This window comes from Notolepis coatsorum, assembly GCF_963971535.1.
Source record: "Notolepis coatsorum genome assembly, chromosome: 15".
Classification (NCBI taxonomy): Eukaryota; Metazoa; Chordata; class Actinopteri; order Aulopiformes; family Paralepididae; genus Notolepis; species Notolepis coatsorum.
In genome coordinates, this window is record NC_140179.1 from 27,915,836 (window position 1) to 27,932,919 (window position 17,084).

Below are 17,084 nucleotides of genomic sequence, written 5' to 3' on the forward strand. Positions count from 1 at the left end.
GGAGAGAGAGAGCTATGGAGAGAGAGCTATGGAGAGAGCGAGCTAAGGAGAGAGAGCTATGGAGAGAGAGCTATGGAGAGAGAGCTATTGAGAGAGAGAGGGCTATGGAGAGAGAGAGAGCTATGGAGAGAGAGCTCTGGAGAGAGATATATGGAGAGAGAGAGAAAGAGCTATGGAGAGAAAGAGCTATGGAGAGAGAGCACTATGGAGAGAGAGCTATGGAGAGAAAGAGAGAGAGCTATGGAGAGAGAGAGAGAGAGAGAGAGAGAGAGAGAGAGAGAGAGAGAGCTATGGAAAGAGAGAGAGAGAGAGCTATGGAGAGAGCGCTATGGAGAGAGAGAGAGCTATGGAGAGATAGAGAGAGAGAGAGAGAGATTAATGTAACTAATGTAATGTAACTTGTCCTAATGTAACAAATGTAATGTAACTTGTCCTAATGTAGCTAATGTAATGTAACTGTTCTAATGTAACTAATGTAATGTAACCTGTTCTAATGTAACTAATGCAATGTAACTGTTCTAATGTAACTAATGTAATGTAACTTGTTCTACTGTAGGCTGCGTTCAGCTCATACCTGTATGATGATCAGACATCCACATTATAGAACCGCCATGTGTCACATTGGGCCTCATTCACCAAAACTCTTATTATTTTTCTTATATTCTTTCTTAACTGTCTGTCCGCGACATTCATCAACCCGTTCTTAAAGTCCAAATCCATTCTTGAATCCCACTCATTCTAAACTGAAATGCGCGTTCTCGCTAAATTAATTAGCATACAGACACGCCCGCGAGCTCATTATAATACGAGAGCCGTGTGCAAAACATGGTCTGCATGGCATGAGCGGATCCCCGTATTCAACAGGTACTGTAGCGCTGGAGCGCTTTGCGACAGATCAAAATTAGATTAAAATGTATTGTCATCATACAGCACCTATAGCTTAGCTATATAGTGGAATAGACTGTATTAATATTCCATATTTATAACGCACGCACGCACACACACACACACACACACACACACACACACACACACACACACACACACACACACACACACACACACACACACACACACACACACACACACACACACACACACACACACACACACACACACACACACACACACACACACACACACACACACACACACACACACACACACACACACTACTGTATACGTGCCAAATTAATCGTTCCAGAAAAGTAGGCTTTGTCAATACTGAACGACGCTTGTCAAGAGCCAATCGCGCAGTAGGTTGGGAAATACGTCATCTACTGTATCTCTTTGCAAGGTCCCTGTAGCTAAAACCCCAAGTGCGCTCGGAACTTGTAGGTGTGGAGGCACACTATTTGACCGGTCCATAGTTGTGTCTGAGTTGAGGCTAATTTATAAAAGGACCGCTCTTGGTCATCTGAAACGGTCAAGCAGCCACTCATCTGGCTGTGCGCATAGATTAAGTAACGGTCTCTCTCTCTCTCTCTCTCTCTCTCTCTCTCTCTCTCTCTCTCTCTCTCTCTCTCTCTCTCTCTCTCTCTCTCTCTAGTTAAGAACGAAATCTGTTCTTATATTGCTTCGTGAATGAGGCCCATTGTGTCTGAATCCATCCATCATCACACTGCTATTAGTGTTGCTGGCGTGTTCTTCTGCGTCAATGGTTTGTGATTTGCTCATTATCACTGGGGGGATATTGATCTGAAACGTGTAGCATTTCAATAGTAATGGACATAGGAAAATGGGGGTGGGGGGTCCTGCCTGCTCATCACATCTTCGAAGGTACTTTATGAAAGACATGAATCAAGCAGAACATATATGAGTCATGTCTCTTCCATTACGTAGGAGGACGTCCGAAGCATCGATTCGTGGAATAATCATTTCTCAGTAATAAAGAAAACAAAATAAACGCTGTGTTTGTTGATCCCTATGAGCATGTTAATCCACCTTCTAGTCATCTGTACCAAGTAGACTGGGGAGACTCATTATAGCATTGTGTGTAGAAACCAACACACAATAATAATAATAATAATAATAATAATAATAATAATAATAATAATAATAATAATAATAATAATAATAATAATAATAATAATAATAATAATAATAATAATAATAATAATAATAATAATAATAATAATAATAATAATAATAATAATAATAATAATAATAATGGCTTGAATTTATATAGCGCCTTTCACATACCCAAGGCGCTTTACAATAAAAAGAGGGAGGGAAGAGGATAACGGTGACCTAAACTAAGAAACAAATTACAAAAACAGAACAGAGCAGCGGCCGGGTAGTGCAGCGGACTAAGCGTCTGTCTACCACCACAGAGACACTGGTATCGAATCCGGCTGCCGCGGTGCCTCCGGCTTGGTCGGTCGTCATACTGACACAATTGGCAGTGTTAGAGGGTGGGAAGCCGGTGGGTGGTATCCTGGTCGTTGTAAACAGCGACTCCTACAGGTCGGTCAGGGCGCCTGCACAGCAAGGGAAGGAACTGGTGAAGGTAGTGTGATCCTCCCACGTGTTACACTTCACCAATGAGAGTCTGCGCTGTCAGGTGAAAAGAGGCTGCTGGCTGTCTCCTATGTATCAGAGGAAGCATCTGATAGACTTCAGGGCTCCCTAGACCGGCAAGTAGGGGGCAAATGCGCGCAATGACCAGGAAGGGGAGGGGGGAATTGGCATAACAACTAAATTTGGGATGGGAGAAAAATACAGAAAAATAGGAGGAGAAAAAGTAGATAAAAAAAACAGAACAGAGCAAACAGGACTGAACAAAAAACAGAACAGAACAAAACAAAATAGAACAAAACAGAATGAATAGGATGCTCAGGAGCATCACAGACCAGAGGCCTGGGTGAAGAGATACTGTAGGTCTTCAGCAGGTTTTTAAAGTGGACGAGAGAGTTAGCATTTCGGATGTCCATGGGGAGGGAGATCCAAAGGGTGGGGGCAGCGACACTAAAAGCCCCGTCCCCGATGGTCCGCAACCTGGCTTGTGGTACGGTGAGTGTGTCAGAGGAGCAGAGATTCCGGGAGGAGGTGTAGGTGTGGAGAAGGTCGGGTAGGTATTGAGGGGCAGTGGTGTGTATTTTATTTATATTTTATTTTATTTATTTATATGTGAGCAGGAGGATCTTGAAGGTGACACGAGGGCGGCCGGGTAGCGCAGCGGACTACCACCGCAGAGACAGTGGGATCGAATCCAGCTGCCGCGGTACCTCTGGCTTGGTCGGCCGTCCATACTGACACAATTGGCAGTGTCAGCGGGTGGGAAAGCCGGTGGGGTGTGTATCCTGGTCGTTGTAAACCGCGACTCCTACAGGTCGGTCGGGGCGCCTGCACAGCAAGGGAAGGATCTGGGAGAGGTAGTGTGACCTTCCACACGTTACACTCTCCCAGTGAGAGTCCGCACTGCCAGGTGGAAAGAAGCGGTGGGCTGGGTACACATGTGTCGGAGGAAGCATGTGATAGTCTCTGTCTTCCCAGACCGACGGTAGGGGGTAGAGTGCGCAACGACCAGGAAGGGGATTGGAAATTGGCATAACGACTAACATTGGGATAAAAATTTATAAAAAAAAAAGAAGGTGACATGAGATATTACAGGAAGCCAGTGGAGGTGTATGAGGGTGGGGGTGATGTGCTGCCAGGGTTTGGTGCGGGTGAGAACCCTGGCAGCAGAGTTCTGAACGTACTGGAGCCTATCCAGGGCTTTGTGGGTCACCCCGGATAGGACTCCATTACAATAGTCCAAGCGGGAGGTGATGAAGGCGTGGATGAGGGTCTCAGCCACAGTCTGAGTGAGGGCCGGAGTTTTGACATGTTCTTGAGGTGAAAAAGGGCTGATTTAGTGACAGATTTGATATGGGGGATAAATGAGAGTGTGGAGTCCAGAATGACACCTAGGTTGTGGACTTCTGAGGAGGGAGCAGCCATCGATGGTGAGGACTAGATCCCAAACCTTCCTGAGCAGCATATAGACACCATGGCTACGTTCACACTGCAAGCAAAAATGGCCCAAATCTGAATTTCTTTTTACTCATAATGTGACTCAGATGAGTCAGATCTGATTATTTCATGCCAGCGTGAACAACACAAATCACATGGAATCGGAGCTTTTCAATTCTGATTTCGGCCCTCTGTATAGTGTTGTAGTGAAAGGTTAACCTTCTGTAGTGTGGTAGTGAAGGGGTTAACCCTTTGCAGTGTGGTAGCGAAAGGGTTAACCTTCTGTAGTGTGGTAGTGAAAGGGTTAACCTTCTGTAGTGTGGTAGTGAAGGGGTTAACCCTTTGCAGTGTGGTAGTGAAAGGGTTAACCTTCTGTAGTGTGGTTGTGAAAGGGTTAACCTTCTGTAGTGTGGTTGTGAAAGGGTTAACCATTTGCAGTGTGGTAGTGAAAGGGTTAACCATCTGTGGTGTGGTTGTGAAAGGGTTAACCCGTTGCAGTGTGGTAGTGAAAGGGTTAACCCTCTGTAGTGTGGTTGTGAAAGGGTTAACCCTCTGTAGTGTGGTTGTGAAAGGGTTAACCCTCTGTGGTGTGGTAGTGAAAGGGTTAACTTACAGACACCTACAAACAACAGACAAGACTGGCCGGCGCTCAGTCAACCACATAGCGGCGGCAAAAGCTCTCTTCTCGAAAAAACGTTTTAAGGCGAAGGAACAATGGAAGCCAAATCTCCCTGCCTTTACTTGGCTGGTTCACCATCTTTCTCTCAAGCCTAGTTAAAGGACGACTTTGCAGATTTCTAACCATTTCTCTTTAATGTGTGGGACATTGGGTTGTGGGGTTTGGTTTTTCTACCTGAGTGGTTTGTCCATCCGCCTCCTCGCCGCTCCTGACCACGCCGCTCCGGTGCAGGAAGGCTGTCAACGGGGTCGCAGAGGTAACCAGGACATAGACGTTCACCATGGCGACGAGGCCGGGGGGAGGAGCGGAGGGGCTCGGCGTGGGGCTCACAGGGGTCCTGGGGGGGGATGGCACAACAACAGCAGGTCTGTGAAAATGGTGCTTCTGTCCCGACGCGGTGAGCACAGAGAATTTACTGTATTTCATATTATTAATTTAATTATTTGTAATTTACTGCGTCACGATTAATCGACTGAGACTAATGAATTGATTGACATTTCATCGGTGGCAAGGTAAATGTTCCAAAGCATCTAGTCTGACAGAAATACAAAAGAAGGAGAAGAATCATTACATTCAGAAAGCACTAAGATTGTTCGAAATCTGTTCAAATGTGAGTCAACTTAAAGGTGCTTATAGATGACATTCAGTCATTAGGTGTCGAACTAGAGCACCAGGCATTTATACAATCAGGTGCATTCCACATGGGGAATTGTTAAGTAGGGAGGGGATTCATGCCTGCAACATGTAAACAACAACATTCATTTTGAACCTGCAACATTTTTTAATGAAAATTGGTTAATCTATCTTTTTTGGGGGAGTGGGGGGGCAATATTTTATTCTGCACCTTTCTAACAGCTCTATGGATTATTATACAAAAATATGTCTAAATGCCTGGGAATCTTCAATAGAACATTTTATAATTTAGATGCACAGATGAATCAATAAAAAAAATCATCGGATGAATTGATTACTTAAATAATGATTAGTAGCATCTCTAATTCACTGTGGCATTAGATGGTGGAGGGCTAACGCTCATGTGTGGTTTGGTCTCAACCTGTCTGGTTCTGACGTGCTGCGTCCGCCTTGAGGAACTCCCAGCTTCTCGCGTGTCGATCCGCAGGCAGATGGACTCATGGGTAATGCGGTTCCTGAGAGGGACAAGAGCACGTGTGACGCATGAACACACACATAATATATTAATATACAACACTTTATACAAGCTCGGGATGCACCGACACCACGACACCTCTCTGCCGATATCGCTTTCACAGTCCTAGACTCTTCAAACCTGTTTCCCCTATATGAATGAATTAATGGATGAATGAATGAATGGATGAATGAATGCATGAATGAATGAATGAATGAATGAATGAATGAATGAATGAATGAATGAATGAATGAATGAATGAATGAATGAACGAAATGTTTATTTTTGAACATGTATTCTTTACATTCCTCTAAATCAGTGGTCACCAACCCGTCGATCTTGATCGACTGGTTGATCTTTGAGACTGTCCCTGTAGATCTTTCCATGAAAAAAAAAAAAAAAAAAAAAAAAAAAAAAAAATTAGATCTTACCCTGAGAGTCCACATTACAGTTCTACTTTTGTTTTGATGTGAAAAGTGATGCTGCACTTAGCACTGACTGAGAAAGTACACATACAGTTCTACTTTTGTTTTGATGTGAAAAGTGATGCTGCACTTAGCACTGACTGAGAAAGTAAACATTACAGTTCTACTTTTGTTTTGATGTGAAAAGTGATGCTGCACTTAGCACTGACTGAGAAAGTACACATTACAGTTCTACTTTATAAAATGCTAATTGTAAATATGTTTGTCAATGTTAATAATATGAGAGTCCAGATTACAGTTCTACTTTTGTTCTGATGTGAAAACTGATGCTGCACTTAGCACTGACTGCACTTAGCACTGACTGAGAAAGTACACATTACAGTTCTACTTTATAAAATGCTAATTGTAAATATGTTTGTCAATGTTAATAATATGAGAAAGTCCACATTACAGTTCTACTTTTGTTTTGATGTGAAAAGTGATGCTGCATAAGATGACTGCACTTAGCACTGACTGAGAAAGTACATAATAGTTCTACTTTGACGTTTTAATGTTGGACCAAAGCATTGCATGTAATTAGAATACAGGCAAATACAAGTCATTTAGTTTAAAGTACAATCTTGGCTGTCTTTTTCTCTCAACGCTTCAATAGGTAGATCTTGCCTTCACCAAAAAAAAAAAAGTGATCTTGGGCTTAAAAAGGTTGGTGACCACTGCTCTAAATAAATCATAATATCAAGCTTTGTCAAACAGAATAATCAGAATGAAAAAGAAATTATAAACAAAAAGTCAAGAGCAATGTAGTTAGTTGACATGTTCAAAAAAGGAGTAGAGGGAAGCTAAGCTTATTGATCCCTACCCCCTCTATATATAGAGACTCAGGCTCAGCTTCTTCCCCCAGGCAATCAGAACATTGAACACTGATCTCTCCACACACACACACACGCACGCACGCACGCACGCACACACACACACACACACACACACACACACACACACACACACACACACACACACACACACACACACACACACACACACACACACACACACACACACACACACACACACACACACACACACACACACACACACACACACACACACACACACACACACACACACACACACACACACACACACACACACACACACACACACACACACACACACACACACATACACACCCACACACACATACACACACACACACACACACACACACACACACCACACATACTGCACTCTCTCACACACAAACACACCACAGGTCACTTTAAACGCATACGAAAAGGTCACTTTAAAGGAAAGAAAAAAGGTCACTTTAAAGAAAAAGAAAAACATAACTGGATGTTTTTGTTTTTTTATCCACTTTTTCTCCTCCTTTTTCTGTTTTTCTCCCATCCCAATTTAGTTGTGCCAATTCACCCCTCCCCTGTCTTGATCGTTGCTCGCATGTGCCCCCCACTGGTCGGTCATAGGGAGGGTTGAAGAATCTATCGCATGTCCCCTCCGATACATGCGGAGTCAGCCAGCCACTTCTTTTCACCTGCCAGCACGGACTCTAATTGGCGAGGTGTACCATGTGGGAGGCTCACACTACCCTCGACATATCCTGTCCTTGCTGTGCAGGTGCCCTGACCGACCTGTAGGAGTCGCTGTTCACAACGACCAGATTACCACCCATCGACTCCCCTCCCGCTGACTCTGCCAATTGAGTCAGTATGCCGGCCGGCCCAAGCCGGAGGCAACGCTGACAGCCGGATTCGATACCGGTGTCTCTCGCGTTGGTGACGAGCGCAATGTCCGATGTGCCACCCAGCCGCCTAACTGGATGTTTTTGTATAATATAGGTAGTATAACATATAGTGACATATAGTATAACTGTATATTGTATAGTGTACATAGGACTCATTACCTTTTGTATTTTATCTTAGTACTTTTATCATGTCTATTTTTTATCTATTCTATTTTATTCTATTATTATTATTATTATTTTTTGTGCACAATCGAAGCAGGCATGGCCACCTTCATTTCACTATATGTCTTGTGTATGTATGTGATGAATAAACCTCTTGAATCTTGAAATCTTGAATATCTACACAAAAGCCTACACATTATCAACATATATATAAGTAAGTCTCTGTTTCTGTATTTGTATCCATGATGACACGTTTCACAAGTGGGTTTTTGAGCAATTGAATCCTGTGTTCTGAAGTTTTTTTCCTGGATCGTGATACTTATGAATCATTTTTAAAGTATAGTTATTGAAATATACTATACCGATACCGAGCACCGATCCGATCCGCCGCTTTTACTGCAGAGACGACCAGTTTGGGGTCATCGGAATTATGATGTTGATGATATAGATGCAATTTTGTCTTCTTCATTAGACAGATCAAATGTGATTCTATGTGTAAAAAAGAAATGCAGCAAATCAAGTCAAGTTGCTTTGATTTCCGACACCTTACACGTTTCTTGGTATGGGGTTTTAGTATTGGGGGAATTGTCCGCTTCAGATATAGCTGGTATCGGCACATCTCTAATACAAACACACTTTGATTCGGTCAGTTCGCCCTGCCGACACCCAGAACTGAAGCCTTAAAGAAGACTGTAATGTACAGGGCAATGTCCTACTGGAATAGACTTCCACAATATTTTGTTTCAATTACCAGTAAAGTTGGATTCAGAGACTAAGAAAAGCTGTAATACAGAAAGCAATTGATTATCGTTAAGTCTAATCTGTGTCTGATGAATGAATTCTTGTGTTGGGTGATGTATTAATTTGGAATGTCTTTGTCTAATGGTTATGATAAATATTAGTATACGGAATGTCAAGCTGTTTTTGAACAAGTTTTAGTTTTCTCTGAGATGTTTCCGTTTGTTGTTTTATTGATATTTGTTGTTCTATTGATATTTTATTTGTTCTATATGTTTGTATAGTTGTTATTGTTCTATATTTGTTTGTATGTCTGATTTCGATTTGTTTATTGTTCTATATTTGTTTGTATATTTTATTGGTGTTTTATTGATATTTGTTTTATTTCATGTTGTTTTATTGATTATTCTTGTTTGATTTTTATATGTTTGCATCCAGACCACAGGAAGAATAGTCGCTGCTGAGGCAGTGACTAATAGGGATCTGAAATAAAGAAATAAAGAAATAAATTAACCGCGCTTGTAAACATGGCTGCCAAGTGTCAAGAGAACCCATTAGCCTATAATTATAGTCGAGGCCCAAATACACGCACGGATCTGTCCCTACAGGAGAGAGAGGGGATCGACTGTCCCTACCGCCAGCAACAGAGAACAGGAGAGAGAGAGGATCGACTGTCCCTACCACCAGCAACAGAGAACAGGAGAGAGAGAGGATCGACTGTCCCTACCGCCAGCAACAGAGAACAGGAGAGAGAGAGGATCGACTGTCCCTACCACCAGCAACAGAGAACAGGAGAGAGAGAGGATCAACTGTCCCTACCGCCAGCAACAGAGAACAGGAGAGAGAGAGGATCGACTGTCCCTACCGCCAGCAACAGAGAACAGGAGAGAGAGGGGATCGACTGTCCCTACCGCCAGCAACAGAGAACAGGAGAGAGAGAGGATCGACTGTCCCTACCACCAGCAACAGAGAACAGGAGAGAGAGAGGATCAACTGTCCCTACCGCCAGCAACAGAGAACAGGAGAGAGAGAGGATCGACTGTCCCTACCACCAGCAACAGAGAACAGGAGAGAGAGAGGATCAACTGTCCCTACCGCCAGCAACAGAGAACAGGAGAGAGAGAGGATCGACTGTCCCTACCGCCAGCAACAGAGAACAGGAGAGAGAGGGGATCGACTGTCCCTACCGCCAGCAACAGAGAACAGGAGAGAGAGAGGATCGACTGTCCCTACCGCCAGCAACAGAGAACAGGAGAGAGAGAGGATCGACTGTCCCTACCACCAGCAACAGAGAACAGGAGAGAGAGAGGATCGACTGTCCCTACTAGTGTTGTCACGATACTGGAATTTCGACTTCGATACGATACCTTGAAAAGTATCGATACTTCGATACCATTTCGATACCAAAAAAAAAATATATATATATATATATATATATTTTTTTTTTTTTTTTTTTAACAAATTTAGCCTTTGTTGCTGGTTGATTCTCCTCAGCTTCGAGTCTGGTACTATAAGAGAAGATAAATATAACACTTTTAAAACCCTTTGTTTATCTTTAGATCACACATTTAAAAATAACTGTTCATCTCACTTCAATCATTTTTATTGCAAATGCAGAACATGGTATTTTCTCAAGCAGACAGATGTAAACACTGTAATCTGTGTTGCATGTACCTCACAAACTGAACAGTTAGTAACAGTTTTTATTTAAAGATAACGAGAGCAAGCGAGAGAGAGAGAGAGAGGTATCGGTAGATAGAGAGAGAGAGAGAGGTAGCGGTAGATAGAGAGAGAGAGAGAGAGCGAGAGAGAGAGAGAGAGAGGTAGCGGTAGATAGAGAGAGAGAGAGAGAGAGAGAGAGCGAGAGAGGTAGCGGTAGATAGAGAGAGAGAGAGAGAGAGAGCGAGAGAGAGAGGTAGCGGTAGATGGAGAGAGAGAGAGAGACAGAGAGGCTATGCTCGGAGCATTTTAGTAATGTTACATTTTCAACAAGATTGCTGCTATTTAAACACTTGGTGGAAACGGGGTAACGTTAACCTTATGTCGACTGTAGTATTGTATGACCTCAACATAACGTTTACACGTTAACGTTACTCCGTTTCCATCATGCAGTATTTATAACGGTGGCCAGCTAAGCTAAGGGGGCTAACTTTAGCTGGTAGCTGTAACGTTACAACGAAGCAGCTGTTGATATTATGCGCCATCAGTAGACAACGTATCATGTATTAAACTAGAGTTAATGGTTTAATGCTTCAGTCACAGTGACGTTGAAAGAGCAGCTGTCACGAACCTCTTTCATTTCTTTATGGAGATCGGCGCTGGAACTGATATAACACCGCTTGCAAATAGCATTGGGGCATTTGTAGCTTGTCCTTCGTTGTTTACTTGAAACCCGAAGTACCTCCAAACAGCACTTCTGCTGCTTTCTTTATCCACAAGCACAAGTTGCGGAGGCTCTGCATTTACCATCTTCAGCTAAAATGTTTGTTTACTAACTGAAGAAGACGGCTCTCTGTGACTCTGTGAGGGGGAGGGCTGGACTCGGAGGAGCCGGGGGGGCAAGCACGCTGAGCGCTCTGAACAGCGCGTCAACAACTTGCGGTAGAACACTCGCCAGCTGGTGGTACCGATACTGCAGAAAGTATCGGTACTTCGGGAAATGAGTATCGAAGCCTTTTTTAAATATTCAGTATCGATATGTATCGATACTTCGATATTTTTGACAACACTAGTCCCTACCACCAGCAACAGAGAACAGGAGAGAGAGAGGATCGACTGTCCCTACCACCAGCAACAGAGAACAGGAGAGAGAGAGGATCAACTGTCCCTACCGCCAGCAACAGAGAACAGGAGAGAGAGAGGATCGACTGTCCCTACCACCAGCAACAGAGAACAGGAGAGAGAGAGGATCGACTGTCCCTACCGCCAGCAACAGAGAACAGGAGAGAGAGGGGATCGACTGTCCCTACCGCCGGCAACAGAGAGCAGGAGAGAGAGAGGATCGACTGTCCCTACCGCCAGCAACAGAGAACAGGAGAGAGAGGGGATCGACTGTCCCTACCGCCAGCAACAGAGAAGAGGAGAGAGAGGGTCAGATTTAGCATGGATCCAAATAGTACTCAGGGCTATAATGTCAGAGGTATAGGCTGCTATTTAAACTGGTGTATCACACTACAGACGGTTAAAGGTGAAAGGGTTAACATGCTCTGTTGTCGCAGTGAAAGGGTTAACCGTAGTGTGGTAGTGAAAGGGTTAAACTGGTGTGATCTCCATCAGCCTATTGGAGCTCCGGGCTTCTCCCTGATGATGGATGTTTCAGAGATGATGATGATGATGATGATGAAGATGAAGACTTTATTCCAGACTCAAGGTCCATATTAGAGAGAATAGAACAGTTTGTGCATGTAGGTTGTCCCCGAAGCCTGTTTTTGGGATTCGAACTTCATCCGTTTTTTTTATAAATACATAAAAAAAATATGTATTATTATTTATTTATATAAATATCCTCAAACTAAATCCTCAATTTGAATAAAGTGATTAATCTGATTAAATTAGTATTTTTTTTATTATTTCTATTTTTTGGCGTTTTATCGCTTTATTTCTACTGGGCAGTCCAGTAGAGAGAGACAGAGGAGGAATGGGAGACAGAGTGGGGGGAAGACATTCGGCAAATAACGACGGGTTCGGGAATCGAACCCGGGTCGGCCGTGCCGCGGCCGTGTCGCGGCTGAGCGCGCTATGTGGTTCGCCACTGGGGCACCCCTCTTTTTTTATTATTAACTCAACTTTCCAGCCCCAGACCCAGCCCAGGGAGAAGCCCCACCCCAACTAAATCGACTTTCTAATGAATTATAACTCATCAGTTTCTTTTAATACTATAATATTAGTGTAGCCTAATCTGTATCTGCAACTGTGAAGAAAAACCCCATTGGTTTAAACAGAATGAATAGAAAAATAAATGTTTTATAATAATAATAATAATAATAATAATAATTTTGGGCTCAGCCCTAGTGTGTGTGTGTGTGTGTGTGTGTGTGTGTGTGTGTGTGTGTGTGTGTGTGTGTGTGTGTGTGTGTGTGTGTGTGTGTGTGTGTGTGTGTGTGTGTGTGTGCGTGTGCGTGTGCGTGTGTGTGTGTGTGATCCTTGGCCCACAACACAGTCAGAGGAAAACTTGGGAAGATAGCCTCAGCCTCAAAGCATGCAGCCAATCAAACCTCACGATCAATGTACCCATGAGCTGTGTGTTGAGTGTCAGGTTCATCATCCGTGTGAGTCTGTAACTTTGATTGCCACTGTGGCACGATTGTATCGGAATAATCCCACAATGTACAAGTGCACTGTTAATATTTGTGTCCTTTAAACTTTGTCTTTATGTGGACATAAATAAAATATTCTAAATGTGTGTGTGGAGGGAGTATAATAAGAAACGCCTATCCCTGGCATGCTTGCTTTGCTCTCGGTGCATATCTAATGGGAGTGTGATTGTGTTGCCATCCGCTGGCACAGTGCTGTTAATGAAATTCCTAGAGACACAGCGCCATGGTTTATTGTGTGTGTTTGTGTGTGTGTGTGTGTGTGCGTGTGCGTGTGCGTGTGTGTGTGTGTGTGTGTGTGTGTGTGTGTGTGTGTGTGTGTGTGTGTGTGTGTGATCATTGGCCCACAACACAGTCAGAGGAAAAACTTGGGAAGATAGCCTCAGCCTCAAAGCATGCAGCCAATCAAACCTCACGATCAATCTATAAAATGAATACCAAATGTTCCGCTCTTGCTGTTTAAATCACTTTCAACTCAGTCAAAGTGGATTTTCTTCCAAATTTCATTTAATTTAATTTGTATTTGTTCGGTTCATGGCAATGCACAGCTCCACAAAAGCAAAATTGCATAATAAAAGCGCCTCCCAATTTGCACATTCCATGATGGAAAAGGAACAGGGGGAAGACAATCTTATTTAGCCTGCCCCCTCACTCAAAACAATAAATAAACAATAGAAATAGATGGTCTGTCAATTATACATATTTAACAATCAATACTTACAATAACATCAATCCAATTCTACACTGCCATAATTCAAAGCATCCTCACCTCATCCATCACAGTCTGGTACGGTTACACTGATAAACACACCAAACACAAACTCCAACATATCATCAAGACAGCCTCCAAAATAATTGGCTGCCCCCTCCCCTCTCTGGACTCCATCTACACCTCACGCACAGTCACCCGCTCTGGTAAAATAGTCAACGACCCCTCTCACCCAGCACACCACTTATTCCAGCACATGCCCTCAGGTCGCTACAGGTCCATTCTAACCAGACACACACGCTTCACAAACAGTTTTTTCCCCACAGCAGTCCGAACACTGAACACCCTGGCCCGCCCCCCTTTGCACAGACGGGCAAGCATCTGTCACTGACTGACACAATTTAGTTTTTTTTTTATTACAGAAAATTATCACTAAAGTGCTATCTGTTGCAGCTGCACTGTTCTCCATGAAAATACCATATTTGGATAAGTTTGACCATTTCTCAAAATCTGAAAATCATTATTTAATAAAACACAGAAAAGGATCACCAAGTTACTCTCGATAAAAAAAAACTTTACAGACAACATTGAGACAAAGCTTCCTGACACATCTCCATCCAAACTCTTGGAAGAACTCATTGAAATCTCATCTGATACCACCTGGAGAGCTAGTTTCAGAGTGTGGTGCTGAGTACCAAGTATCTCATGATGCAGCAGTTAAGGTGTTGATACCATTCAGCACCACATATCTGTGTGAAGCTGGCTTTTCATCCATGAAAGCTCTGAAAACAAAATATAGGGCCAAGTTGAGCCTTGAGGATGACATGCGTGTTGCCTTGTCAAAGACTGACAGCAATAAAGACTGTTTGCTTATTTCCTATGTTCGCTTTGTAAATTCCCAGTCACTGAGTGAAGATCTGCTGTTTTGCAAATATGTCAAAAACAGAGCGACAGCTGATGAGCTCTTCAAAATTATTGACAGTTACCTGACAGAACATGGACTGAAATGGGAGAACTGTGTGGGCTTTTGCTCTGACGGTGCGCAGGCCATGGCAGGGAAAAGGAGGGGGCTACAGGCGCTCATCAAGGGGGTCTCGCCAAACGCGCAATGGACGCACTGTAAATTCACAGAGAGGCGCCAGCGTCAAGACAGCTTAGCCCTGAGCTGAATGAGGTTTTGACAGAAGTTATAAGCGTGGTAAATTTAATCAAAACCCGAGCCCTGAAAGCGCGCCTGTTCTCTGTGCTGTGTGAAGAGATGGGAGCTGACCATTCTGCAGTGCTGTTTCACAGCGAGGCAAGGTGGCTCGCGCGAGGGAAGGTGTTGTCAATTTGAAAGGTCACGATATTGGTGTTATTTCAATAAATTTAAACATGGCCCATTTCATGACAATTTTGTTGGGGCGAGGGGGGGGGGGGGGGGGGGGGGGGGGGCCCAAGATATTTTGGTCCGCCAAAGGGGGGCCTGACAGAAAAAGTTTGAGAAGCACTGTAACCAGTGTTTAACAATCTGTACCAAAAACAATTACCACCAACCATTGTTGTGTGGCATTAAAGTATCTTGTATCTTGTATCTTGTATCAGAAAAAAAGAAAATAAATAGTTATAGGGAAAGCTGTTACGCCTCAACTTCATAAAGTATAATTGTTCTTTCGTTATACATTTTCATGAACTGAAAGATATTTGTACAACTCTATAATTCATTCTGTAGAGAATTCCACAGTTTTATGCCACAGAAATGATATATAATTCTTTTTTTTAAACTCTTGGCATGAGAAGTCCTCTAACCTCGTCGCAAGAAATTGACAACGAAGGCTCTGGCATCAAGTAAAGTGCCATAATTGGTTGTTTACAGTTTGATCCTGATTGGATAAAGTGGGAAGGGATACCAAACATTTTATTTTGTGTTTACTACAAAGCGGAGGGACTGGGAGACCCATGCTACTGACCAAACACTATATCAGTGATGGCTGTCAGAATGTAGAGCTATTTAACACTTATTTTAACAAAAGAATACCACGTACAGCACATTTAACGACTGGTATCGGTGCAGGTCTATTCTCTGACTTTGTGCCTTTGTGCTCCATTATCCTGTAGGTTGCTTCATTGTACTTGAGTAAATAACCCCATGTCTAGTGTCCCGCTATTGTCCTATGTTCTATATTGTATTGTGCTACTCTATCCGTGTGTTGGCATACTGCTGTCTTATTGTCTGATTGTACTGTCTTGTCCTGCTGTGCCTTTTTGTATTATGAACTTTTTTCCTGCTTTTGACTGATGTATTTGGTTGGCTCTTGAGTTTTTAAACGTGCTTTTATAAATAAATGTCCTGACCCGACCTGACATGATGAGTGCCTCGTGACGAGTCAACATCTGAGTGTGAGCTGAGCCGAGAGCAAAGACATAATTGTTGGGGTGTGGGTGGGGGGGTAATTTGAGTCTGTGTAGTAAGAGGGGACCTAAAAGAGTAAGGATAAAGCAGTGGGTCATTACATTGAAAGCCTTGAAACCACTCTTTTTGGATAATGAAGATAAGTGGACCCCTTGACAATGCAATTTCATTTTCGAGCGTATACTAGCCCCTTCTAAGAGGACACAGGAGGAAATAACGCCCCCCCCCCCCCCCCCCCCCCCCCCAACGAAAATAAAAGAAGACCGTCTGTCGATATTGCATGTCTTCTCTGAACATAATCATTGCATGCGCTTATTACAAAGGCCTGGCCTTCGTCAAATGATTACTTAGGTCCGCAGCCCGCTCAATCATATATTAAAAGATCCGAGGGAGAGCTTGAGGGGCCATTTTGGATTTAAGTCCTTGCATCGCAGCCGCCAATTAAACATGGGTAGCAAGATAGTGTTTTCCCTACCATTGAACTAGCAGTGGGCGGGGTAAATGGACTGCATTTATATAGTGCTTTAAGCCGCAATAACTTTTAAAGTCTCTTTCTGCAAGGGAAGCGCACTGAAAACCTCTGAGAAATTATCTTGTTCACAATCGCTGAACCCGACCTGTGAATCGCCACGGAGATAGACGTTTTAATACAGCATATTACAGGCAGGTCCCGGAGTTATAGAGTAGTAGTTATAGTATTAGTATAGTGTAATATTATTATAGAATAGTATTATTAGTATAGTATAGTAGTATTAATATAGTATAGTAGTATTAGTATATTATAGTATTATTAGTATAGTATAGTA

The 17,084-nt window shown here is 43.1% G+C and overlaps 1 protein-coding gene across 1 annotated transcript in view; it reads right to left on the reverse strand.

Moving 5' to 3' along the window:
• Window positions 1-17,084, reverse strand: part of cped1 (cadherin-like and PC-esterase domain containing 1) — a gene marked incomplete at its 3' end in the record, with an annotated part of 199,436 nt that overhangs the window by 125,034 nt on the left and 57,318 nt on the right. Inside the window, 2 exon segments of the mRNA XM_084330949.1 lie at window positions 4,808-4,970; window positions 5,688-5,781. Of these exon segments, the coding sequence (XP_084187075.1) occupies window positions 4,808-4,970; window positions 5,688-5,781 (257 nt within the window).